Source organism: Staurois parvus, unplaced genomic scaffold (genome assembly GCF_062004578.1).
Source record: "Staurois parvus isolate SC_StPar_1 unplaced genomic scaffold, SC_StPar_1.0 ptg000663l, whole genome shotgun sequence".
NCBI classification, from domain to species: domain Eukaryota; kingdom Metazoa; phylum Chordata; class Amphibia; order Anura; family Ranidae; genus Staurois; species Staurois parvus.
Window position 1 is genome coordinate 118,575 of NW_028318459.1, and position 26,992 is coordinate 145,566.

The 26,992-nt window shown below is 46.0% G+C and overlaps 1 protein-coding gene across 1 annotated transcript in view; it reads right to left on the reverse strand.

Annotated features, from left to right (window-relative positions):
* LOC149447921 (transmembrane protein 26-like) overlaps positions 1 to 26,791 on the reverse strand; it is a 51,050-nt gene extending 24,259 nt beyond the window's left edge. The window contains exon 1 of the mRNA XM_089651849.1: positions 26,586 to 26,791. Coding sequence (XP_089507975.1) covers positions 26,586 to 26,791 — 206 coding nt within the window. The remainder of the gene's footprint in view (positions 1 to 26,585) is intronic.
* Between the last annotated feature and the right edge of the window lie 201 nt (positions 26,792 to 26,992).

The window sequence follows — 26,992 nt, forward strand, 5'->3', positions numbered from 1 at the left end:
TGGCCGCCTGTGTGCCTCTCCTGAGCTACAGTTCCGGTGGCCAATCAGCGGCGAGGAGGCGGAGTTGTTGAGGGATCCCGGAGGTGTGGCCAGGTGACAGGGCAGCGTGTCATCCCGCCCACACATCGACTGAGTCAGAGGAGCGGTGTCTCGGTTCCTAAGACCATCGAAAATATGTGTTTTCCGATGGTCTTAGGCGACCCCTGGGAAATGGTCGTTCGACCCCCAAAGGGGTCGCGACCCCCAGGTTGAGAACCGCTGATTTAGAATGTCTGTGTTTTCAAAGTGCAGGTATCAAAATGGCAAAATGAAACAAAAACAGAAAATAAACCATTGCCACGTTGGCTACCTAATTACAAACAAAGGAACCTAACTCCCTGTCTTGAAACAACCTACTGCTGCCCAGGCACTTGACTTTCATACAGAAAAAATAAGAGTCCTAGTCACAGAGACTAAGGCTACTTTCACACTGATCCTAGCAAAAACGCATAGGCATTTTTAGTGTTTTTGATGCACTTTTTACAGCACATGTGGCTTAAAAAATGCACCGTTGGTTCTTTTTTTCTGCGTTTTTCATTATTTCAATGGGGAGGTGCATTTTTGGTGTAGATTTTTACCGTCCCAAGCCTGCACCACAAATGCAGCAAGCAGGATTTTAAAATATGCACCTGACAGATCAGTTGTCCGCCCTGAGTCATGCGAAGTTCTTCTCGACTCTTGACCTGGCCAATGGGTATTGGCAGGTACCAGTGGCCAAGAAGGACAAAGCGAAGACGGCCTTCATCCTACCTATGGGTCTCTACGAGTTCAACTGGATGCCATTTGGCCTGTCCAATGCCCCAGGAACATTCCAGCGGTTGATGGAACACTGTCTGGGAGATTGCAACTTAGAGTCGGTATTGATATACCTGGATGATGTAGTAGTTTTTGGGGCCTCTTTTGAGGATCACCTCCAGAAACTGCGACAGGTCTTAGGAGGCTGCGAGACCAGGGGCTCAAAATCAAGCCCAAGAAGTGCCAACTTTTTCAACAGCAGATAGAGTATTTGGGACATTTGGTCACCCAAGAGGGGGTAAAGCCAGCCCCCCCGCCAAGGTGGAGGCCATCCAGAAGTGGCCCCAGCCAAGTACACTACGAGAGGTGCGGGCGCTCATTGGACTGGCCAGCTACGGCAGGAGGTTTATACCCAAGTTTGCTCATTTGGTGGGCCCGTTAAACGAGTTGTTAAGGGGCACTGCAGGGGGCCCGAAGAATCGTCCCATCGAGTGGGGACCCTAGGAACAAGGGGCCTTTGAAGCAGTGAAGGGGGCGCTGATCAGTGCCCCGATTCTGGCTTATGCGCGGTTCGACACCCTATTCCTGCTGTACACTGATGGAAGTCTACATGGTCTGGGGACTGTGTTATCCCAAGTCCAGGATGGACGTGAGAGAGTCATTGCCTATGGCAGCCGGGCTCTGAGGGAGTCAGAGCGCAACCCTGACAACTACAGCTCCTTTAAATTGGAACTATTGGCCCTGGTGTGGGCCATGACTGAAAAGTTCGCAGAGTACCTGACCGGTGCAGAGGTGACCATGATGACGGACAACAACCCGTTAGCACATCTGGAAAATGCCAAACTCAGTGCGCTTGAGCAGAGGTGGTTTGCTCGCCTTTCTAAGTACCAATACCGCATCAAGATCTGGTCAGGTAGGGAGAACGGCAACACTGACGCACTCTCCCGAGTCCCTGTAGGGTTGTCGGCTCAGAGTGCCGATCAGGAGCTAGAGGACACTGAAATTCCTGACCTTGGTCGATTACCTATGTTCCAGGACGTGGCACATTCAAGTGGGGTGGCGTCCGGGATGCCAATGGTGCTTGGAAAGACATTGGCTGATTGGGAGAGGGTCCAGGATTGTTATGATCCACCAGGCGGAGCCTTCCGGCTGCCAACTGATAGACCAACCCAGAGCGTGGGGTCTAAGCCCGGGCTGTGCCTTCACCAGGGCCCCTGATGGTGGGGATGGACTTGAAACAGTCCCGGGCCAGGTCACGACCTCCGGACGGGCCCACCAGCGGCTGGGAAGGCCTCCGGGGATGCGTGTAGGTACCGGGAGAGCCAGATATGAGGCGGATGACGGCCCCAGAAGGGTGGCACGGATAGTGGTTCCGTGGGGGGTAAGCGGGGTACCAAATCAGCGGGCAAGGAGTAGTCAGGTCACATGCAGGGTCAGCCAGGTAAATCAGTCCGTAGAATAGTCAGGATATCCGAGTCAAAACGCAGGAGCAGGCAGAGTAGTCAGGACAAGCCGGGTCAAACACAGGGGCAGGCAGCGTAGTCAGGGTTGAAAACAGGGTCACAGAACAGGAGCAGGTATCCAGGATCACATAAGACCTTGCGGCAATGGGTGACAGTGCAGGGCATCTTTAAATAGTGCGCCCTGCACTGTCATTGGCTGGCTGGGACGCGCCCCCGGCTGTCATTGGACGCCTGAGGCGCGCCCTCGACTCTCTACTGCGCATGCGCGGCGTCCTGTCAGCCGCGGCTCGCCGCCAGTGCGCATGCGCGGGGGGACGGCGCCGTGATGCAGGATTCCGGCGCCGTGATCCCTGACACTGCCCCCCCCCAATGGGCACCCTCCGGGAGCCCCACTGATCTCTCCACCGCGGGTGTCCACGAAAAAATTCCCGGATGAGCCGGGGAGCGTGAATGTTCTGGGCGGGTTCCCATGAGTTCTCCTCAGGGCCATAACCCTTCCATTTTATCAGGAACTGGGTCTGGTTCCCCCTCCGTCGGCAACTGAGGATAGTCTCCACTTCGTATTCCTCCTGGTCATCTACGGAGATTGCCTCGGGAGGTCTGGACTCACGGTCCGGGAAAGGATCCGGTCTGGATGGCTTCAGGAGAGACACATGGAACACAGGATGTACCCTGAAGGTCTGCGGAAGCTCAAGCTCGTAGGCCACCTTGTTGACTACACGCTTTACCGGAAATGGGCCAATGTACTTGGGTCCCAGCTTCCTCGAAGGATGCAGCATCTTCAAGTTGGTCGTTGACAGCCATACCCGATCCCCTGGTTGAAGCAGTAAATCTCCTCTTCTTTTCCTTTCGAATGCCCTCTTGCTGTCCCCTTGGGCTTTGGCGATGGCTTCCTGAATTGTCTTGTTATTGACAGAGAAGAAGTTTAAGACGTCCTGAGATGCCGGTACCGGGTTTTCAGGCATCAGGTCAGGGAGAAATGTGGGATGATACCCGTAATTGGCGAAGAACGGGGATTGCCCCGTTGCAGAGTGACTCGAGTTGTTGTACGCGAATTCTGCGGACGGCAACAACGTCAACCAGTCATCCTGAAGGTAGGACGTGTAACATCGCAGGTATTGTTCCAGCGTTTGGTTGGTCCTCTCGGTTTGGCCGTTGGTCTGCGGGTGGTAGGCGGATGAAAGCGACAGCTTGATTCCTAGTGCTTTACACAAGGAGTTCCAGAACCTGGAGGTGAATTGGACTCCCCGATCTGACACTATATCTTCGGGGACCCCATGAAGCCTGACTACTTCCTTAATGAAGATCCGTGCCGTTTCAGGTGCCGATGGGGTTTTCTCCAGGGGTATAAAATGTGCCATCTTTGAGAAGCGGTCCACGACCACCATTATTGCTGTGTAGCCTTGGGATGGTGGGAGTTCGACCACAAAGTCCATGGCAATCATTTGCCAGGCCCGCTTGGGTATTGGTAATGGACGTAACAATCCCCATGCCCGGCTCCTGGAGGGCTTGTTCCTTTGACAGGTGGAGCAGGTCTGGACATAACGCTCGCAGTCCTTATTCATGTTCGGCCACCAGAACGAGCGCCGTAGTAGTTCCAGAGTTTTCGCAACCCCGAAGTGACCTGCCATTCGATGGTCGTGGCAGTGCCCTAGGACCAGGGTTCGCACCTCTTCTGGGACCATGATCCGGTCTTCCTTCCAAAACAGCCCGCCGTGGTTCAGGAGGGGTGACCCCGACGGAACTGGTAGTCCTGTAGAAGCGTCGAGGAGTCTGGAACGAAGTTCTGTTTGTAGAGCAAGGAAACTCCCAGACGGTAAGATGGTGTCAGGTGCCACTGTGTCATCGGGGTCCTCAAACATGCGGGACAGAGCGTCTGGTTTTGTGTTCTTAGTACCGGGTCGGTACGTAATATGGAGAGTGAATCGCGAGAAGAAAAGAGCCCATCTTGCCTGGCGAGGTCTCAGTCGTTTCGCTGTTCTTAAATATTCCAGGTTCTTGTGATCAGTGAAGACTAGGATTGGGTGTGTGGCTCCTTCCAGTAAGTACCTCCATTCTTCTAGAGCGGATTTGATGGCCAGGAGCTCCCGATCTCCAATGTCATAGTTACGTTCAGCCGGCGTCAACTTCCTGGAGAAGAACGCCACGGGGTGCAGTAGTTCCTTGGTTCCATTTCTTTGGGACAGAACCGCTCCTACCGCGTTCTCAGAGGCATCCACTTCCAAGACATATGGGAGGGAAGTATCCGGATGGCAGAGGATGGGCGCAGACGTGAATAATTTTTTGAGCTTCTCGAATGCCGTCTGGGCTTCGGAAGTCCACTTAAAACGGACCCCTTGTTTCGTCAGTTGCGTGATCGGGGAGACCAGACCGGAGAAGTTCCTAACAAACTTTCTATAAAAATTGGAAAAGCCGATGAAACGCTGTACCCCCTTTTTGTCGGCGGGTATTGGCCAATCTAAGATCGCCGTGACTTTCTGGGGATCCATCGCGACCCCCGCGGAAGAGAGAACCAGTCCCAAGAACGTGATTTCGCGCTGTTCGAAACAGCACTTTTCTGCCTTGGCGTATAGCCCGTGTTGACGCAACCGTTCTAATACCCGTACTACGTGACCTCGATGAACCTCCAGTGAAGGGGAGAAAATTAGGATGTCATCCAAATAAACTACTACAAAGACATCGAGGAAATCACGAAAAACATCGTTGATGAAATGCTGGAAGGTTGCCGGTGCATTACAGAGCCCGAATGGCATCACTAGATATTCGTAGTGACCGAATCTCGTACGGAAGGCAGTCTTCCACTCATCCCCCTCCCTGATACGGACAAGGTTATAGGCCCCCCGCAGGTCTAGTTTAGTGAATATCATTGCCGATTTCAATCTCTGGAGGAGCTCGGGGACTAACGGTAAGGGATAACGGTTCTTTACCGTTATCTTGTTTAGATCACGGTAGTCTATGCAGGGCCGTAACGATTTGTCCTTCTTCTCTATGAAGAACAGCCCGGCCCCGGCTGGGGATGTGGAAAGACGAATAAACCCCTTCCGCAGGTTCTCGTCAATATATTCCCTCAGTACACCCGATTCCGTTTCTGACAAGGGAAAGATCCGGCCGAACGAGATCTCAGATCCGGGTAGGAGGTCTATAGGACAATCGTAAGAACGGTGTGGGGGAAGAACGTCAGCCCCCCGCTTACTGAAAACGTCCAAGAAGTCATGGTAGGCCGGGGGAATAGTCTGGGATAGATTGGCATCACCGTCCAAGCACAGGAGGACCCGGGGACCCACGGATCCCGTGACCTGGCAGTGATTCAAACAGTAGGGTGACCTAAATTGAATCGTTCCCCTTTCCCAGTCAATCTGGGGGTTATGGGCCCGCAGCCAAGGGAGCCCCAGAATGACTGGAAATAGGGGTGATGCGATGGCATCCAAACGGAGGAACTCCTGGTGATGGTCTGCTATTGTGGTAAAAATGGGTGGTGTCTCCTGGTCCACCACCCCTGATTTTATACTGGAGCCGTCTGCCAAGAAGATGTTGAACCCCCTTTCTTTGGTCTGCAGTGGTATTTTTTGCCGGTGGGCAAAAGTCAGGTCGACAAAGCAACTACAAGCTCCAGAGTCAACGATTGCGGTCACCGATAGTGTTCTTTCTTTCTTTCTTGCTCCTTTCCAGCCGACGTTCCCTTAACCTACGGTCAATCTGGATGGCCAACTCAATCAGTCTTTCCAGGGAGTCTGGTAGGCCTACTCGTGCTAGTTCGTCCTTGAGAGACTCAGACAGCCCGATGCGGAACTGGTGACATAAGGCCGCATCGTTCCATCTGGTGTCTCCCATGCATCGCCTAAAGTCGGACGCGTATTCTTCGGCTGCCCGGCGGCCGCAGTGAGTATAGGGTAGCCTCTGCGGAGGCAGCCCGCTGAGGGTCGTCATACAATACTGCCATGGCCTGAAAGAACTTGGTCACGGAGTCAAGCTGGGGGTCACGCCTCTCCATCAGACGGTGAGCCCAATCCTGGGGCTCATCCTGAAGGAGAGAGACTATAAACCCCACCCTGACGGTCTCGGAGGAGAATGTGCGGGGCTGCAAGTCAAAATATAGTGTGCAAGCATTCCGGAAGGCTCGGAAGCGGCTCCGGTCACCACGGAACCGTTCCGGCAGGGGAACGCGGGGCTCAGGAGCTAAGGGTGTGGCAACCGCTCCGGATGTCGGGGTAGCGGGAGGTTCCCCAGACGCGGGACTCTGAGCAGGGGGAGTCTGGGGGGCTAATGTCTCCATGCGGTCTTCCAGTCGGGCGCAGCGACTGTGGAAGTTCTGGAAGGCCTGGGTCAAAGTTGCCAGGTGCTGGCAAATATTCTCTAGGGACGCCGGTCCACCTCCTGGCTCTGTCATGGCCGCAAGGTACTGTTATGATCCACCAGGCGGAGCCTTCCGGCTGCCAACTGATAGACCAACCCAGAGCGTGGGGTCTAAGCCCGGGCTGTGCCTTCACCAGGGCCCCTGATGGTGGGGATGGACTTGAAACAGTCCCGGGCCAGGTCACGACCTCCGGGCGGGCCCACCAGCGGCTGGGAAGGCCTCCGGGGATGCGTGTAGGTACCGGGAGAGCCAGATATGAGGCGGATGACGGCCCCAGAAGGGTGGCACGGATAGTGGTTCCGTGGGGGGTAAGCGGGGTACCAAATCAGCGGGCAAGGAGTAGTCAGGTCACATGCAGGGTCAGCCAGGTAAATCAGTCCGTAGAATAGTCAGGATATCCGAGTCAAAACGCAGGAGCAGGCAGAGTAGTCAGGACAAGCCGGGTCAAACACAGGGGCAGGCAGCGTAGTCAGGGTTGAAAACAGGGTCACAGAACAGGAGCAGGTATCCAGGATCACATAAGACCTTGCGGCAATGGGTGACAGTGCAGGGCATCTTTAAATAGTGCGCCCTGCACTGTCATTGGCTGGCTGGGACGCGCCCCCGGCTGTCATTGGACGCCTGAGGCGCGCCCTCGACTCTCTACTGCGCATGCGCGGCGTCCTGTCAGCCGCGGCTCGCCGCCAGTGCGCATGCGCGGGGGGACGGCGCCGTGATGCAGGATTCCGGCGCCGTGATCCCTGACAAGGATAGCTGCCCGGACCTGTGGAAAGTGAAAGAATGGGTCTGGACCCAGATTTGGTCTCGGTCAGAAGAACAGGCTCGTCTGACTCCCGAGGGCCAAAAGTTGTTGAGGCAGTAGGATAAGCTAACTGTTACCCAGGGCCTCCTGTGTCGGACCATATACTTGCAGTCAGAGTTGTAGTACCGGCGACAAATTGTCATCCCAATGTCATTGGGACCGGAGGCTGCCCGGGAGGCCCATGAGAGGGGTGCCCATTTTGGGAGTGATAAAACATTCAGGTGGCTCCAACGGCTCGTGTACTGTCCCAATCTGGCAGACATAGTGGCCGAGGCATGTCTTCAGTATCGGCCCTGAGGGCTGAGTAAGAGTACTGAACAGCAGGCTCCTGTCCAGGCCATCCGGACATCAGCACCCCTACAGCGCCTTATGATCGATTATGTACAGATTGGTTACTCTACCTCGGGACACTCGTACTGTCTAGTCATGACAGATCATTTCACAAAGTATGCAGTGGCTGTACCCACCAGAGACCAGACGGCAGAGTCGGCCGCTGAAGCGGTCTGCAAACACTTTTTACAGGTGTTCGGGTGCCCACAGAGAATACATTCGGACCAGGGGGCATGTTTTCAGGGTACTCTAATGAATGAGTTGTACCAAATGTATGGGACTGAACGTTCCCGCACCACCCCGTACCACCTCCAGGGAAACAGGGCGTGCGAGCAGTTCAACCGCACCTTGCTCCAGATGCTGCGGACTCTGGAGGACTGCCAAAAAGCTCAGTGGCCCGAATACCTACCTGAACTGATGTGGGCCTATAATAACAGGGTACACAGTACCACCGGATACTCCCTACATATGCTCATGTTTGGGAGAGCCGGACGGGAGATTGAAGATCTCCACATGCACTACCACATGAGCGCAAGAGCACCGCCGCCGGCTGAGAGCGATCCACAAGGTTGTGGGGGAGACAAGTGGTATACCCCAATCCAAGACCAGTGCAGAAGGAGGGGTATGCCCCGGGTGATCGAGTGATAGTCAAAGCCAAGCGGCCGTCTGGAAAGTTGGATGGGCGGTGGGAGGCTGTCCCATACACAGTGAAGAGGAGGGTAGACCCTGCCATCCCGGTCTATGAGGTGGAGCCAATAGGGACTGGGGGGCCCTCACGAAACTTGCACCATAACATGTTGAGGCATTGTAATTTTGATGAACCAGTGTGCATGGAGGGGATGGCTCCTCCTGCTCAGAGTACTGAGGAAATCCCCTTAGAGGAGGGGGAGGAATGGTGGGTTGTCCCTGCCCCAGTACCCACAGAGGCTCCAACCATAGCAAGTTTGCCACCAAGGGAAAGTGTTGAGCGGTCGGCAGTTACTCTCCTATTAAATGTGCCTGACGTCCCCAGTGCTTCTGAGCCTGTCACTCTATGAAGGTCAACAAGGCCCAATGCTGGTGTGCCCCCACAGTGTTATGCCCAGAATGAGTTTGTATGGGGAGGGTTCCCAAGAACGACAACCTCTAGTGGGGTGGCATGTGAGATGGGGAAACAGCTCTCATTGTTTGAACACTGTGTGGAAGTAAATTGATGTTTTGGCTGACATTCTGCGGTTTAGCCACAAGATGTCACTGTTTTTCTAACACAGGCTCAGACTGCATAGATATTTGTATATTCATGAAGAGGTGGAGTTTTCACACAGAGATGGAGTTGAGGAAACAGGAAGAGGAGACAGGAGCCATGTTCTGGAGAATGCTGAATGAAGGGGCCGTGTGAGCTGCAGCTGGGTGAAGCTGATGAGATTTCTGCCAGGAAGCTGATGAGAGCAGAGGAACAACGCAGCATACACTGCAATATCGCAGGCCTGTTGGAGAGACATTTGTTCTGTTCAGAGTTACCAGCGGATGCAAAGCAGACCCGGGTCGGTAAGATCGTGCACGCACCTCATTTCAGTGTTGGCGCCTATAGACTGCGACCAGGCCTATAGTTAGTTAGTTAGGGTCTCTGTTTGTGTCAGGCCACAAATGTTGTTACTGATTATTGGAAGGACTCCACAACTTAAAGTGACATTTCACATTGGAGAGCTGATAAAATCCTACAAACTCAAGCCAGACTGGCGGTTTGCTCAGAAGGAATATTTAGGCACGTGCTACAGGACCAGTTATGAGAGGGGGAATACTGTAGATTTGTGTAAGATTGTAAGCTGTTGTGCTGCACCGCAGGCTAGCCCATACCGTACACCCTCACACTGATTCCTGCTCTTTTAGGGTAATAACAGGTAAGGTGTGGCAGCTTAGTTGTGCCCGCCAGTAGGTAAATTACTTCACTTTCTACCTTCATCCATCACGAGGCGCCGTGCTGTGCAGCACAAGGGTCTCAGCCTTTGGGCTGGGTGTATGTAAATTTATTGTATGTTTCCAGCATTTGGGGTTGTGTTTATTTGCCACATCTAAGTAAAATTCTGTTGTGGCAAAAGCTGGTGTTGAGGTTGCTTTCCTCGTTCGTGACTTCACAGTATCCTGGGGAGCCCACCCCGGTACACGGCTTACATTGTCAACCCAAGAAGGATCTTTGTTCAGCTCTGGTGACATGGGTTTTGACTTCAGGATGAATCTCTGGATCGTTGTCATGATCTAGAAGACTGAATACCTCAGCTATAATTTCTTCTGTATTATCTTCAGTAGGAATTCAGGACCTGTTAACCAAGAATTTGCAAAGACACTTGCAGACACTGGCCTGGTGGCATGATCTGCAGGATTAAGCGTTGATGGAACATAATGCCATTGTTCAGGCCTTGAGGATTTTTTAATTCTTTCTACACGGTTGCTGATATAGACATAGAAGAGTTTTGTCTGATTGTATATGTAGCCCAAAGCAACTTTGCTGTCTGTGTAGAATTTGATGTCATCTATCTGAACGTCTAGCTCACGCACTGTAAAATCTGCAATTTCTATGGCTAGCACAGTCCCACAAAGTTCAGTCCTGGGAATTGTGTCCTCGGGCTTAGGTGCTAACTTAGCTTTGCCAAACAGAAACCTTACATGGGTTTGATTGAGAGAGTCTCTTACCTTGAAGTAGGGGACAGCTGCTATGGCATCAGTGGATGCATCTGAGAAGATGTGAATCTCTTTTCTCTGAGCTACAGCAAGGGAAGCAGAAGTGTAGCAGTGTGGTATGTCGATTCCATCTAAGGCATGTAGGAATTGTTTCCAGGACTCCTATTTTGAATGTTTGCCTGTTGGTAGTGGAGCATACCAATCTTTAATAGTCAGTGATAGCTGCCTTAATAAGGATTTACCTTGTATGGTGACAGGAGCCACAAATCCCAGTGGATCGTATCGACTGTTCACCACTGACAGAACATCATGTTTGATAAATAGCTTGTTTACAGATTTGACTTGAAAGCCAAAGGTATCTTTTAATACACTATATTGCCAAAAGTATTGGGACGCCTGCCTTTACACACATATGAACTTTAATGGTATCCCAGTCTTAGTCCATAGGGTTCAATATAGAGTTGGCTCACCCTTTGCAGCTACAGCAGCTTTAAATTCACAAATCCATGTCTTTTTGGACCTTGCTTTGTGCACTGGTGCGCAGTAATGTTGGAACAGGAAGGAGCCATCCCCAAACTGTTCCCACAAAGTTGGGAGCATGAAATTGTCCAAAATGTCTTGGTATGCTCACACCTTAAGAGTTCCCTTCACTGTAACTAAGGGGCCAAGACCAACCCCTGAAAAACAACCCCACAACATAATCCCCCCTCTAAACTTTACACTTGGCACAATGCAGTCAGGCAAGTATTGTTCTCCTGGCAACCTCCAAGCCCAGAAATGTCCATTGGATTGCCGGACAGTGATGTGTGATTCATCACTCCAGAGAACATGTCTCCACTGCTCTAGCATCCAGTGGCAGCGTGCTTTACACCTCTGCATCCGACGCTTTGCATTGCACCTGGGGATGTAAGGCTTGGATGAAACTGCTCGGCCATGGAAGGCCACACGAAGTTTGGAGGTCTTTAGCTATTGAATCTGCAGACAGCTGGCGACTTATGTGTACTGTGCGCTTCAGCATGTGCTGACCCCGCTTTGTCATTGTATGTGGCCTACCACTTTGTGGCTGAGTTGCGGTTGTTCCCAGTTGCTTCTACTTTGTTATAATACCACTAACAGTTGACTGTGGAATATTTAGTAGCAAGGAAATTTCACGGATGGACTTATTGCACAGATGGCAACCTATCATGGTACCATACTTGAATTCACTGAGCTCCTGAGAGTGACCCATTTTTTCACAAATGTTTTTAGAAGCAGACTGCATGCCTAGGTGCTTGATTTTATACAGACAGACGAAAAACAAACTTGATACCACGGTGCTCTGAAGTAGATGGGGGCACTCGTAATCAAGGTCAATAGTCCAGAGCCCCTTTGAAACCAGAGCAAGAATTGGTATGTAAATGCAGGAGGTGCAGCCCTCCTCAGACCCAGGAGATCCAACACTAAAAAAAAATGAAAAACAGATAGGACACACACACCTAGCGCATTATCTTCAAACACTGTATTTCAAAAACTGTATGTAGCAATGGTTCTACTCACAAACCAAGGTGAACTAAAAGCATGTATTTTATAAAGCACACAATGTGGACCACGCTCCACCTTCAAATGGAAAACAACTGCAGAACCAGCTGACACATTTTGGGGACCAGCTCCCCTTAATCAGAGCTCTGAAGAAGGGGAGCAGGTCCCCAAAAAGCGTCAGCTGGTTCTGCCGTCAATTTCCACTTGAAGGCGGAGAGGTGATTTCCATTTAAAGGTGTACATTCTTTATGTTTTTATGCTTGATTTTATACACCTGTGGCCATGGAGGTGATTGGAACACCTGAATCCAATGATTTGGAGGGGTGTCCCAATACTTTTGGCAATATAGTGTAGGTTTCATCGTAAGCCCAGACTTTTATGAACGGGCCTCAGAAAGTATACCTTAAGTCCTTTGGAGCAGGTCTATGGCTTCTTCATCTGTGGGTAAAGATTTGAGTCTGTTGTCCACGTAGAAGTCTGTCTCAACGACGTGTCAAGCATCTGCATCTACTCCTTTTCACCATCAAGAGCAGTCCTTTGTAGACCATATGTTGCAACAGCATGTGTGGGACTGTCTCCGAAGACATGAACTTTCAATCACTTTATTTTTTTTGTTGTTATCGCAGTGCCACAGAAACCTTAGGATGTTCCTATGGTCTTCTCTTACTATGAAGCAATGGAACATTTGTTCAATGTCAGCGGTTATGGCAACTGGCTCTCTTCTGAACCTCATAAGTACTCCTGCAAGGTTGTTGGTTAAGTTAGGACCAGTGAGAAAAACATCTTTTAGGGATATGCCTTGATGCTTGGCACTGGAGTCAAACACTATCCTGATTTGTTTTGTTTTACGTGGATGATACACTCCAAAGAAAGGCAGATACCAGCACTTGCCATGTTCTAGAAGAGGTGGAGCTGGCTCAGTGTGATCACTGTCAAAGACACTTTTCATAAAGGCAATGAAGTGGTCCTTCATTTAAGGCCTGTTCTTTAGCGTTTGCTGAAGTGAGTTGAATCTGGATAAAGCTTGTTTATGATTGTTTGGAAGTTATACTCTTGTAGCACGAAGAGGTAATGGTACAACCCAACTGTTAGATATATCTTTGAAGAATGAATTATCCATTAATTATTAATTATTGTGATGAACTATCTATCTTCAACTGACTAGGCTATTCTGTTGTCCTCATGTGTAGTACAGAACACTGTGCTACCTAAGTTGTCACCGCAGGGAATGGAAGTAACATCAGATACCTGGATGATGTCAAGAGGCTAATCCTTTACTTCATAGTGATGAGGGCATTGTCTGAGGTGAGATGCATGCCCATTTCTTAACACGTGAGTTTTGAAGGAGTTGATCTCAGATGGCGTGCACATTTTATTCAAGCATACATCGCCTACTATTACCCAGTCTACTGTGGATCACGTCTTTTTACATATGGGGCATCATCAGATCCACTGCACTACTGGTGTACTTTATGTACTCTGAGAATGCCTCTTCCCAGCAAGACTAAGATTTCAGCATCCATGTTCATTGGAGGAATCTCAGTAACCAGGTGCCAAGTGGGGATGGTAATACATCACAAACAAACAAAGGATTTCCAAGCACACTTACCAGTCAGCCTGCAAAACAACCAATTTGACCCTGTCTAGCAGTTTGCTTTAAAAACAAAGGGTTTTGTTTGCACACATATACAAATACATGCATAAGCCACAGTTCCACGTCAAGGATCCTCTGCATATTGCAGACGTAACTCTAAAATTTCCAGAGCCTAAACAATGGAAGCACATGCATCAATGGATAGGTTAAGGGCAAGTGTGCCTGGAGGAGTCCATCCCTCCTTAAAAGTACAGGGATGCATGTGATGCCCAGCTATAGCAAAATTAGAGCAATGGCATCCAGTGTGTCCCTGCATCCAATTAAGCCAACTGTACAAAAAAATGTCAACCGTCCCAACCTATAACCAGCCTTAGCAGCAAGGTGCACATGGAAGGCAATGAACATCACAAAGTATATTGCAGCACATTTACCAGCCAGCCTGCAAAACAACCAATTTGGCCCTGTCTAACAGTTTGTGTAAAAACAGAGGGTTTTGATGGCATATGCAAATGTATGTGTAAGCTGCACAAGATGCCCAGCTATAGCAAAATGACAACAAAGGCATCCAGTGCATTACCTGCATCCAATTCAGCCAACTATACAAATAACTGTTCGATTGGGCCAAATTGGTTGTTTTGCAGGCTGGCTGGTAAATTTGCTGGAAAATCCTTTGTGGTTATAGGTTGGGATGGTTGCCATTTCTTTGTACAGTAGGGTGAATTGGATGTACATACCTTGGTACAGCATTTGCGGCCTAATCTGTCTCCACAGACTTTAGTACATGAAGAGAAAACATTTATTGTGGCTGGACCATGGCTTTGTTGCTCACTCCATGATTTGAAGCAGGACTCGATGTAGGTGGCTGCTGTGGATTGTCTGGAGGTGGAGCAGCATAAATAGATGTAACGTGTTTGTCACTACTGCTGTCTGTGCACTTGAAAACTAATTTACAATTTTTAGCAAAATGGTCATAGGAAGCACAGCACTAATAGCACATTCCAAGTTTCTGGAGAATCTCCCTGCGTTCTTGTACAGTCTTTGCCCTAAGCCCACAACATTTCTTAAGAGAGTTTTTTTAGTGAATAGGGCACTGACGATTATCGCCCGAATCACACTGGTGAGCAGGAGAGGATACTAGAGGTGAGATGTCTGTCTTTTTTAGTAGATACTGCTCTATTTAAGTCTCTTTGTTTAGCTGCTTTGTGATCATACCTTGATGATGCTGAAGCAAGCAAGCGAGATTCGCTGAAGCTGAAGCTGGGATCATAGTATCTCATCCAGTCTTGTTCACTGATGAACCTACAAAAGTATGAGAATGGGGGGAAAGATACATTATAGTCCCTTTTATATTTTGAGCCCTGTTGTGCCCATTTCTCTTGCAGGTTGTATTGCAGTTTAGACGCCACTGGATTCATGCCATTAGCGGTGTCCAGATAGCTTAGTCCAGGTAGACGAAGGTCTGTTTTTGCCAACTCTAGCTCCATGAGGAGGTCGCTTAGTTTTTGAAGCTTCTGATAATCTTTGTTACCTATTTTTGGAAAGTTTTGCAGTCTCTTGAATACAGCGCTTTCTATGGCTTCAGAGCTACTATATGTTTGCTCAAGTCTTGCCCATGCAGCAGTAAGACTTGCATCTGGGTAGTCAACATGTACTGCTCGCAGTTTTTTAACACAATCTGCAGATCCTGGCCCCAGCCACTTTATGAGTAAATCAAGTTCCTCCTTGGCAGGTTGAGGTCAACAATAGCAGCATTGAAGGTTGATCTCCAAGCCCTATTGTTCTCTGGACAGTAGTCGAACCTGTAGAGGCTAGTGTTAATGAGCTGGCAGAGAATCATATATCTGGTGAAGTCAGACAGATCTGATCTCTCATTCTTTGGTGTCAAAGTTACTTGTGGGACCCCTTGGGCATGAAAGTTCTCTGGTGCAAAAGGGTGAGGTTTACCAGGATAAAATGATATTGCAATAGCATTTTGCTGTGGTTTAGTCTCTAAGGCTTCTGCTGGCTGTTGCTTGAACTGTGGATAATCACTGGGAGTCACCTTGTCGTTGGTAGGAGGTGATGTGGTTTGCTGTGTAGATGCACTTGTGTTGTGGACCTGAAGAGGTTCAGGCTTTTGCAGATTGGAGGTCTCTGTGTCAAGAATCCAAACAGTATTTTTGCTAACAGGTACAGGAGATGATTTTGTATCATTGCAAACATTAAGCTGTAGCACATATCCAGTGGAGCGTTTAACTGGATCCTTCAGTTCTGCTGGAGTAGAACAGTCCGAATTAGTACTTTCTCCCATTGCTTGTTCAAGGACCTTCAGCCTTGCAAGGATAGCTGCTTCCTCCCTTTCCATTTGCAGAATCTTTATTTGGGATTCTGCCTGTGCTTGATAAACTGTCATCTCTCCTTGAAGAGTTTTGCTTTCAGCTTCTGTCTCTGCTTGGGAAGCTTTGCTTTGAGCTTCTGCTTCTGCTTGGTGAGCTTTGCTTTGTGCTTATGCTTAGTGAGCTGCCATCTCTGCTTGAAGAGTTTTACTTTGAACTTCTGCCACTGTTTGGCATGCTTTGCTTTGGGCTTTTGCTTGGCAAGCCTTGCTTTGGGCTTCTGCTTGCCGAGCTGTAATCCCTGCTAGGCGAGCCTTGCTCTGAGCTTCTACACTATATTGCGAAACATATTGGGACACCCCTCCAAATCATTGGATTCAAGTGTTCCAATCACCTCCATGGCCACAGGTGTATAAAATCAAGCACCTAGGCATGCAGACTGCTTCTACAAACATTTGTGAAAGAATGGGTTGCTCTCAGGAGCTCAGTGAATTCAAGCGTGGTTCCATGCTAGGTTGCCACCAGTGCAATATGTCCATCCATGATATTTCCTTGCTACTAAATATTCCACGGTCAACTGTTAGTGGTATTATAACAAGGTGGCTGCAACTGGGAACAACAGAAACTCAGCCACGAAGTGGTAGGCCACATAAAATGACAGAGTGGGGTCAGCACATGAAAATGGCACAGTGCGCAGAAGTTGCCACCTGTCTGCAAAGTCAATAGCTAAAGACCTCCAAACTTCATGTGGCCTTCAGATTAGCACAACCACAGTGCATAGAGAGCTTCATGGAATGGCTTTCTATGACCGAGCAGCTGCATCCAAGCCTTACATCTCCAAGTGCAATGCAAAGTGTTGGATGCAGTTGTGTAAAGCATGCTGCCACTAGACTCTAGAGCAGTGGAGACATGTTCTCTGGAGTGACAAATCACGCTTCTCTATTGGCAATCCGATGGACGTGTCTGGGTTTGGTGGTTGCCATAAGAACGATACTTGCCTGACTGCATTGTGCCAAGTGTAAAGTTTGGTGGAGGGGGGATTATGGTGTGGGGTAGTTTTTAAGGGGTTGGGCTTGGCCCCTTAGTTCCAAAGGGAACTCTTAAGGCGTCCGCATACCAAGACATTTTGGACAATATCATGCTCCCAACTTTGTGGGAACAGTTTGGTGATGGTCTAGTCATTTTGTTCACGTTTTGCAAAAAATGGTTACTGTCTCTTTAAGAAGACGAACAGCAGTTTAGAAAAGTGGGATAACACAGTCCAATGCAGAGAAACAGTTTTCAGCATTCACAGGTGAAGTGCAGTAAGCTTGTGTGGCCATGTGCTTTCATAATATGGAAGATAGTACTGAGCTTAATTGCAGATTAGACACACACATATACACCACAGGCAGTAGGAATTCTACCATGTTTTGACAATTCTGACTCCAACTGTTGTGTTAGTGACTTATCCCTTGCTGAGACCTATATGCCTGTCCTGTATAAGCAGATACAATCACCACGGACAGTCTTTATCAGATAGCTTAACTCACCAAACACCTGTTTTTCTCATCCATGGATCTTTATAGCATGCAGAAAGTACACCAGTCAACAAGGTGTAGCAGATGAATGAAAGCACAGTATTTGCAGGTCAAAACATGGTAATGTGTTCCCGGATGCAAGCAGATTACATGTGGCCTAGAGACAAGTGGTCATAATCATCCCAAGAAGACATTGTACAAGAAGGAAAAAGGAAAGGCATCACAGGTGGAAGGGATCAGGATAGCAGACAGAAAAGGAAGGTGCAATAACAAAAATGTGCACAAGATAGTAGTATATTAACATTAACCATAACTTTGCATTATATTGTTACAAAATAAGTGTGACAGCACAATCTACATCTAAGAGACACTCCTCAAGATCTAGCAAATATCTCAGGCAACAGTTTATTAAGCTCGAGCTGATGCTGAAGCTTCTAAAATTCAGGCAGTTTTAGCCCAAAAGAAAGCAGAGATGGAAGAAGAAATTGCATGCAATAAGGCAGAGGTGGAAGCATAAGCTGCATGCAAGAAAGCAAAGATGGCAGCAGAAATTGCATGCAATAAGGCAGAGGTGGAAGCATAAGCTGCATGCAAGAAAGCAAAGATGGCAGCAGAAGCTGAGAGTTAGAGAGCAGTGATGTAAGCTTTGGAGGAACAGTGTGAGCATGCCCCAACCATGGCAAGGTTAAAGGTTTTGGGCAAGCTGCTAGTGAACATGAAGGAGATAACAGCAGCAGGCACTCAGTTGCATCACATGCAACATAATATTCACACTCTCTCCCATAACCTAAGCTCACATTCACAGCAGCTGTATCTCCAACCCAAGGTCACTATGCTGCAAATACCTTCTCTCAAGACAATCTGCAATCAACTCTAAACTAGTGTCAGATATGAATGCTTCTGCAGCACCATACCTCCCAAAGCCGCTCAATCTTAGCACACTGGCCAATGTAACAAACTTTGTTCCGCATGCAACTGTGCATCCACAGTCTGAAAACGCAGACATGTCACAGTTTGTTAAATACATACTTCACAAAGAGCTCACCAAGACTCATTAGTTTGATGGCAAACCTGAAAACTACAGTGGCTAGAAATCCACCTTCAAAGCCACAATCAGTGAACTAGATAAAATAAATACAAAAGAACTAGATCTGCTTATCAGTTGGATAGGTCTTCAATCTGCTGAATGTATCAAGACTCACAGCTGTTCATACTGACAACCCTGCTGCAGGTCTTAAAGTGTTACTAAACCCAGGACAGTGCATTCACTACATCTGGACTCTCACAGTACACAGAACATGGAAATGCAAATATTTTAGTAGATATAAACTGCTAAATACCTTTTCTCATTGGCAGTATATAGCAGTTTTGTGACTTCTATCAGTGTCCAGCCGAACACTGGGTAATCTTGTAAGAGGAGCTTTCATTCTTTTCTGACTGTCCCATGAGGCTGCATAACCCCTGACCCTCTGTCTGGACAACGCTGATTGGCCCTGTACCAATCATATGCACCTTCTCCCCAAAAAACCTTCTAGCATTACACACCAAACAGAGCATGTGCAAATTTACCATTTCTGCTCTAACTATGGAAGATGGATTGGGGACAGCAAAATAAGGGGAGGATCATAGAAGACAGGATCAAACAGCCTTTTTACACAATGCAGAGGATTAACCTCTTAAGTACCTTATTGAGTATAACAAGCATGCATATTCAGACTGATTTTACTGTTGTGGGTTTAGTAACACTTTAATACTGCATGGGACAGATTAGAATGTAGCTTTGGGAGCTTAGAAGCCATTGAGGATGCTTTATTTTAAAAACTTCCCAAAATTATCTAGCAAAGACAACCTTAAGTTTCAAGAGCTTAGTGACCTTTTCTTGGAGCTTCAATTTGCCAAAGCTACAATTTTTTACATGGTGGGAGAGAGACAAGCTGGAGTCAAGTTGAATATCTACATATAAAAGAAGAGTGAGTGTAAGGATTGAAGGGCTTGATTTGCTTCATCATCCGGTGAGAACATGAGAATATAGCAATTTTAATATGGAATTTCTCCTGTGACTTTGAAAATGAACTTTTACGAAATTGTGAACATTTTTAGAAATATTGGTTACCCATAATACAATATAAAGCTGATACCCACCTACCCATTTTCAGTTACCTAGATACTACTCATGGGATTAACTCAATAGTCTAGAAATTACCTTATGGTATACAGGAAAAATGGACATCACTTGGATCAAGGTACAAGGAAGAAAATAAAGTTTCTTTTCCTCCCTTTTCCTACTTCTGTGAGTTCATTATGATAATTGCAAATACTAAGAATGATCCAAGTTTCTTCAATGAATCCAACCCTCTTGGTCTACCTTCTCCAAGACTGGAAAACTTGTGCATTTTACAAACAGGCTGCAGAGGTCTGTGAAAAGGACTGATATTCTACCTGAACCTACTACAGTCCCTGAAAAGCCTGATCAGAGCAAGAACCTACTACTGTCCCTGGAAAGACTGATCAGAGCAAGAACTGAAATTGTCAATGCCCCATACAAAACAAACCACTCCCACTTAGGAAATGTATTGGCTTGAAAAATAAAACCCTTGCAAGGACACAAAGAGTTTTTAAAGAAATATGTTATTCTGCACCGTGCTATTTTAAGTGGTAATTGCGTGCTCATGCAACGCTGTAACCAAATTAAATTTATATGGGGGGTTTTTTTCACACAAATAGAGCTTTCTTTTGCTGGTATTTGATCACCCTGGGTTTTTTATTTTTTTGTGATATAAATTAAAATTGTGAAAAAACCCTCCAAATATTTTCTACATTCTGTTATAAAAGATATCCAACAAACTCAAATTTAGTAATAAATTTAGGCCAAAATCCCAATACGTGTATATTAATTGTTAAAGAATATATGTAAGCGAGCACAAGTACAAAGAAGCGTATGTTATAGGTAGCTGCTAGCACTACAGGGCAAAGGCAACGATCCCAATAAAAGCATAAAAATGTATATAGAGTGCAGCGCCAAAATATATATAGCTAAATTATTAGCAATTCATAAAATTATCAGTGCAAAATATACAAAGTGCTATTCCGTGCAATATGTGCATATAGTGGGTAAACAAATGTCCATATAAATCCTTCTGATTTCAATGAGGAAATAATTGTGCAAAATGAGTCCTCAATTTAAGGCATGATATATACATGTGACCAAAGTGCAGATGTGCATATATCTTTAAAGGTAATCCAATGGGTGAGCACTCACCAGAACTTTGATGTATACAAGCATTGGTTACAATCTGTCACATCTGGGTGCAGGAGCAGAGAAGCAGCCTAGGGGTTAATCATCCAGCATCCTCTCAGTACCGGTGGTGCGTATATCTTTAATCTGGGGAAGATAGCTCAACCACAGGAGCCAAAGGAACACGTTTGGGGCCAGGAACACCATCACATTATTGTACTTTGAAAGGTCAGCTTTACCAATCTTCCATCTCCTGATCCCAGATCAACCAATCGGCCTTTCCGAGCTTGCAAAAGTTTCAGCACGTTAGCTGTCTGAGCTTTTCCAGAAGGTAGATATGAAACCTCTGAAAATATTACTCCTTAGTTCACACTGCCATTCACAGCAGCCCCCCTGTGCTTCACGGAATCTCACCTATCCCTATCCAAGCCTCGCTCCCAGTTCAGTCCATTCCTAGGCCTCAATCTGTCAGATCTGTCATTTGGAAAGTAGGCACCCCAAGGAATTAGATAAGAGGCATGGTGAGTATTTTGCACATCTAATTTTTTGTCACAAGGTTTGGAAAAAAGAATACATTTTCTTTTTCTTTCTTCATTTTCCAAAAACTTGTGCCAACAAATGGGATCTGCAAAATAATCACCATGCTCCTTAGCAAATACCATGGAGTATCTACTTTCCAAAAAGGGATCATTTGTGGGGTGGTTCTACTATCCTGGTGTAAAGACTTCCAGGTTAGCTGTTGTTGTTTTGTTAAATAGAGGCTGAGTAGCAGCTTGGGATGAGTCAGCCTGGAAGTGAGGCAGGTGTTCACCTTAGGACAAGCTAGGAGGCTCTATCAGATCAGGGCTTCTGGAGCCCTTCCTCTTCTCCAGAAACCTGAGAGCTTTTTCAAGGAGGGGAGGAGGCCCAGATCTGCATGTTTGAAGAATTTTGGCCAATGCCTTGGCAGGAGGCTGGGCATGGTGACCAAGGCAATCCTCAAATGTGGCAGAGCCTGGGGGGAGGTGTGGAGTGTTGGTTGGAAGATGGGCTGAGAGGAAATCTGAAGTGAGGAACCCGGGAAGGGGCCCCAGGGAGGGGAACCCACCTGAAGGCAGAATTCTAGACGGGGGGATCTCCTCTGTCCTATCGTCTCCTTGGGAAGATAGCCTATGAAGCAGGGAAGGAGCCAGCCCAGCATAAAGCCTGAAGGCAGCCACCAACCCACCAAATAAACAGGGAAAAACAGAGAGAGTACTCTTACACCCCCTGCGCCAGATAAGGGGAGAGGGCTGTCAAGTGCAATACCCAACTATTCTTGATCCAGGACTGTTTTAAATCTACAGCTCTTGGCCGCCTTGCCCAGGGATACTCTCGGCAGCTGGGTTAAGAGGAGAATTCATCTGGAGTCTGAGGGGGTACACTAAATAATATTTTTTGGCGCTCTTCAAGGAGAAACTGTTTCTATCCACTTCTTTTCATTGTTGACAGAAGAGTTGTCTTCAAGTTTACAGTTCCCTTGGGCATCCCATATACCCCTAGACCCCATCCAAGTTTTAACCCTTTAAGTTCAAGGACTGTTTACTGACTCTGAATGCAAAGTGTGGAAAAAATGCATGTTGCCTGGCTGTGCAGAGCTTTAGGGGGACTGTCAAAAAGGGCCAACATTAGAAGCTTATGCCACACATCACCCACTTTTCTAACCGCTTGCAGACCAAGCCTTTTCTGACACTTATTGTTTACATGAAAAAAACATTTGTTTTGCTAGAAAATGATTTTGAACCCCCCAAAATTATATATATATTTTTTTTTAAAGCAGAGGCCCCAGAGAATAAAATGGTGGGTATTGAAATTCTTTATGTCTCTTTTCTTTACACTCTTTTCCCCCTGGACCAACAGTTTGGGGCAGCAGGGGGAGTACGCATGCACACTCACATAAAGAAACAGAAAGCGACTTAAGGGTATATTGCTTTTCCCAGAGCAGCCGCTTACCCACACATTGCAGGTAGGCAACCGGCAAGTAGTTACATTTTTTTTTGTTTAAATACTTTTGTCAGCATAGTAAAATGTTCCCATTTTAACATTGTACTACCCTGGGGGGATCAGGGATTTTTTTTTTTACACTTTGCATTGCAAGTGCAATAAAGATTATTGCTTGCTTTTAACTGTCATGAATGGTTTAAGTTAATGACAGTTTAAAATACTAGTGATCTGTGATTGGCTGTAGCTAATCACATGGTACAGGGTGCTGTGATTGGCCCACGTACCATGTGAGAGCTGTGGGCTAATCACAGCTCACCAGGAAGGGAAGCAAAGCTGTTATGAATCAGAGCTAAGATTGTGCGTGTTAGTATAGCCAGAGCGATGTTCCAGTATGTTGCTCTGCATGTACATGCCACCCGCCCTCAGTACAAGTCGGTAATTGGAAAAGGAAATCCAGTCTATTCAATGAGGAATAGAATTCCCTTATTGTTCCAGGTGGACATCACTGCACTACTGGTTTAACATCACCACAAGCAAGTTCAGCACCTTGCCAATGTCTTCTGGAGTCGTTGGAAGAAGGAGTATTTTGCAACCTTCAAGGTCACGGTAAATGGCAAACTAGCAAACCCAACCTACAAGTAGCCAATATAGCCCTCTTGAAATAAAAGGATGCCCACTACAACCATTGGCCTATGGGTCTCATTACAAAGACTGCACCAAGTAATGATGGAAAGGATTAAGCAGCAGAAGTCAAGGTAACTAGGGAAGGATAAGTGTGACTCTGCTTCTGGCCAATCAACGTACTGGTACTTCTTTTGATAAGGGAAGAGGTTTTGTCTTCTAAAATTAATGACTTAATTCAAAGAGAAGCAAGAAAGACCGGTGCATACTGCAGCCTTCCCCTCTAAAGAACTTGATTCAAAGGGAGGTAAGAATGACTTCTGCGTGTTGCTGCCTTTCCTTCTGAAGATACACTCATAAACTGTCTTCTGTGCCATCTTAAAGACACCATTAAGAAATTTACAATTTTAAAGTATGGTAATGTTTGCATTATTCTTCCATGTTCTCCCCCTTTCTTATTTTTAGGTGTTCCAGGGATATTCTTATCTTGCAACGTTTGGACTTGATTATCAATTGTTTAATTTTGGAAACCATCGATTTTTGATGGGGAGTATCATGTTAAATATGCATTGTTTATATGAATGCCTTTAATCATTTTGTCAGTCTTTAGCTAGGGGGTGCTCTGTCCCACCATCTTTTAGTGTGCTTTAGCCTGCATTCCAGTGGTGTATATAGTTGTTGTGCTGCCCCAGGCAACACAAAAACTGGGCACCACCCCCCTCCCAGCCCTGCCACCACCACTCTTAGAAGAACACCCCCCAAGGCCCCCCCGCTGCCACTCTCCACCACCCACCTAAAAATTGCCACCCTAGGCAAGTACCTTATTTACCTCGCGGTAAATACTTTGCTGCTGCATTCACATGTGTACTGATGAAGCTAGACATTCTATGATATTTTACCTATCTGATGTTCATCTGTGAAGATGGTAACATTATACTACTTTGGTCATAGTGAAATATGAAAAAAAAATCTTAAACAAAAGAGAAAAACATTTAATAAAAAATTGTAGTAAATTGTAATTGATCACCGCCATGCCAGTTATATGATGACTCTGTACTGCACTGGTGACAGTATGTAAAAAAAAAAAAAAGGGAAAATCATGTTTTTAAATTCTTAATTTTCTGAAAAATTATGACAAAAAAATTACAACTTCAAAAACCTCACCATGCCTGTTATGAAATACGTCGGACTGTCTACTTTGCAAAAAGGGGTCATTTGGGGGATATTTGTACTGTTCTGACATTCTTGGACCTCAACAAATTAGATTGGCTGTCAGTACTTCAGGATTGATCAATTTTCAGATCTATACCATAGTTTGTGGACTCTATAACTTTCCTACAGACTAAATAATAAATACTAATTTGGGTTATTTTCACCAAAGAAATGTAGCAGAATACATCTTGGCCTAAATGTATGAAGAACAATTATTTATTTGCAAACTTTTATAACAGAAACAAAGAAAAACTTTTTTTTTCTAAATTTTCTGTCTTTTTTTGTTCATTTAGAAAAAAATTAAAACCCCAGTGGTGATTAACTACCACCAAAAGAAAGCTCTAGCTGTGTGAAGAAAATTATAACATTTTAGTTTGGGTACAGTGTTGTATGACCGTGCAATTGTGATTCAAAGTATGAGAGCACTGAAACCTGAAAATTGGCCTGGGCAGGAAGGGGATAAAAATGCCCTGTATGGAAGTGGTTAAGGAAAAAAAGAAAACTAACTACTCTTAAAAAAAATCAAAAAGAAAAACTCACAAATAAATAAAAGGCAGGGACAGCAACAACGCAGGGGTAGAACATGCCGAAGACACACATAAAAAAGTAGTCCTATAAAGGACTGTTGGGTCTTAGGAAATCACAGTGAATGCACTGGGCTTACACTCCACTTCACCTAGCCACACAAACTGCTATTCACTGCAAAGTATCAGTTGCATATGATATTGTAATGTATGTAGAACTGATATTGTAAAGCATAAGCAATAGTAGCACACTACACTAACCACCAACTGTCTTTCTCTAAAAGTAATGTCACTGTTCCCAACTCTCACTAAACTCCCACACACCAAAGAAGAGCTGCTGGGAGAACAACCTTTTAGGCCTCATTCACACAGGAAATAGACAGCTGTTGGAGTGCATTACCTCTCCAGAAGCTCTCTGTTCCCAACTGCAGCAAAGGGCAGTGTGGTGCGAGATTCAGCACATACAGCTCCCTTTTTTCTTGTATTTGTACAAAAGTACACTTCATTCATGGTACTGTACAGCAGCGCTATGCTCATCCCTACTGAACACCATTCTCTCTAAAGTAAAAAGTAGTTAGCTATTGACTTCTTGGCTGAAATCCCTGGACATTAATTTTATTGTATTGTAGTTTTAAATTTCTACTAGCTAATGTACTATAACAAGCAAGTTTGTTGTAGGAATATGCTGCACCCTACTGTCTGTATTGTGAATACCCATCCCTTTAACACCACACTTATTTATGTACATCACTTCCTGTCTATGAGTGGGTGGGTTAGAAACCCCAATGAAATGAAGTGGAGAGAGAGAGAAGAACAGAGCCACATGACCTTACACACAAAGGAGCTGCTGCTGCTGCTATATTTCACCCAGACCAGAAACTGAGACTATTATGCAAGTACAGTATTCCTATGTTCTAATAGTTCAACTGCAGCTGCCCATGGCTTCTTGAGTGTGTATCTGAAGCTACTAGGGACTAAGACTCAAAGTAGATAGGCTGACTCTGAGTTCTAGTGCCATACCACAGTTTTTGCTGGTGAGAAGCTGCATTACAGGCAGGTTGGACAATGGTTGGAGAATCACCAACTGATCTTGTCTTAAGGGAGAGGAACGCCACATCGTGATCATCGTCAGGAGCTAATGCAACTTTGCTGCAACATTTATCTGGAGGTATCGTTATTAATAACTATATTTACTGGGGTATATGTGCACAATACCACCAGGGCTCTTGGACTCTTTGCTGATAATACCTGTTTGTTTATTGGATGTATGTACTGTTATTTATCTTTTCCTGTATAAAGCTTGTATTATTCCCATTGGTGTGCTTCTATATACTTATGATTAATATTACGTGCTGTTTGCAGTAGTTCCTCTACTCCCAATTACATTAATAGATTACTGGTTAAAATTTCCAGGAAGGGAATCCCTTCTGTTTACAGATGCCCTGTCCTAGGTGGGGGTACTGCCAACTTTATTATCAAACCACTTTTACACTTAGCAAAGGTTCTGGTGATTAGTGCACTATCCTGTTTGGGGAGTGCCAGTTCTCATAGTCTCCCAAGAGAGAGCTACAGTATCAACTGGAAGTAAGTAAGAAAATGTGTGTTGGGAATGTGATAAGCTTTGGCAGTCTCAGAAATGTCAGCAAATGTATTACTGAAGGTTGCTGATTATTTCTTTACATGGAAATCACAAATGATATTACCATTTCCATTCTCCTTTCTCTGTTACCATCAGTGTGATGACCATCTCAATGAATAAGAGGGCAATAATACAGTACAGATATGTGTAGTCTTCATTGTGTGTTTCTTCCACAAGACAATACATCATAAAGATCCCATGTACACCAAACAAAAAGCGACTGAGTAAGGCTGACAGAAACTTCTTGCATTTTGACGTCCAACAATTCATTTTAACATTGTCCAGTTATCTGTAAAAATATAAAATAATTGTTATAAATAACTAAATATATATATATATATATATATATATATATATATATATATATATATATATATACTGTATACAGTTGTGTTCAAAATAATAGCAGTCAGACATCACTAACCTGATCAATCACTGTTTTTGGTAGAAATAATATTTCTACATGGCAAA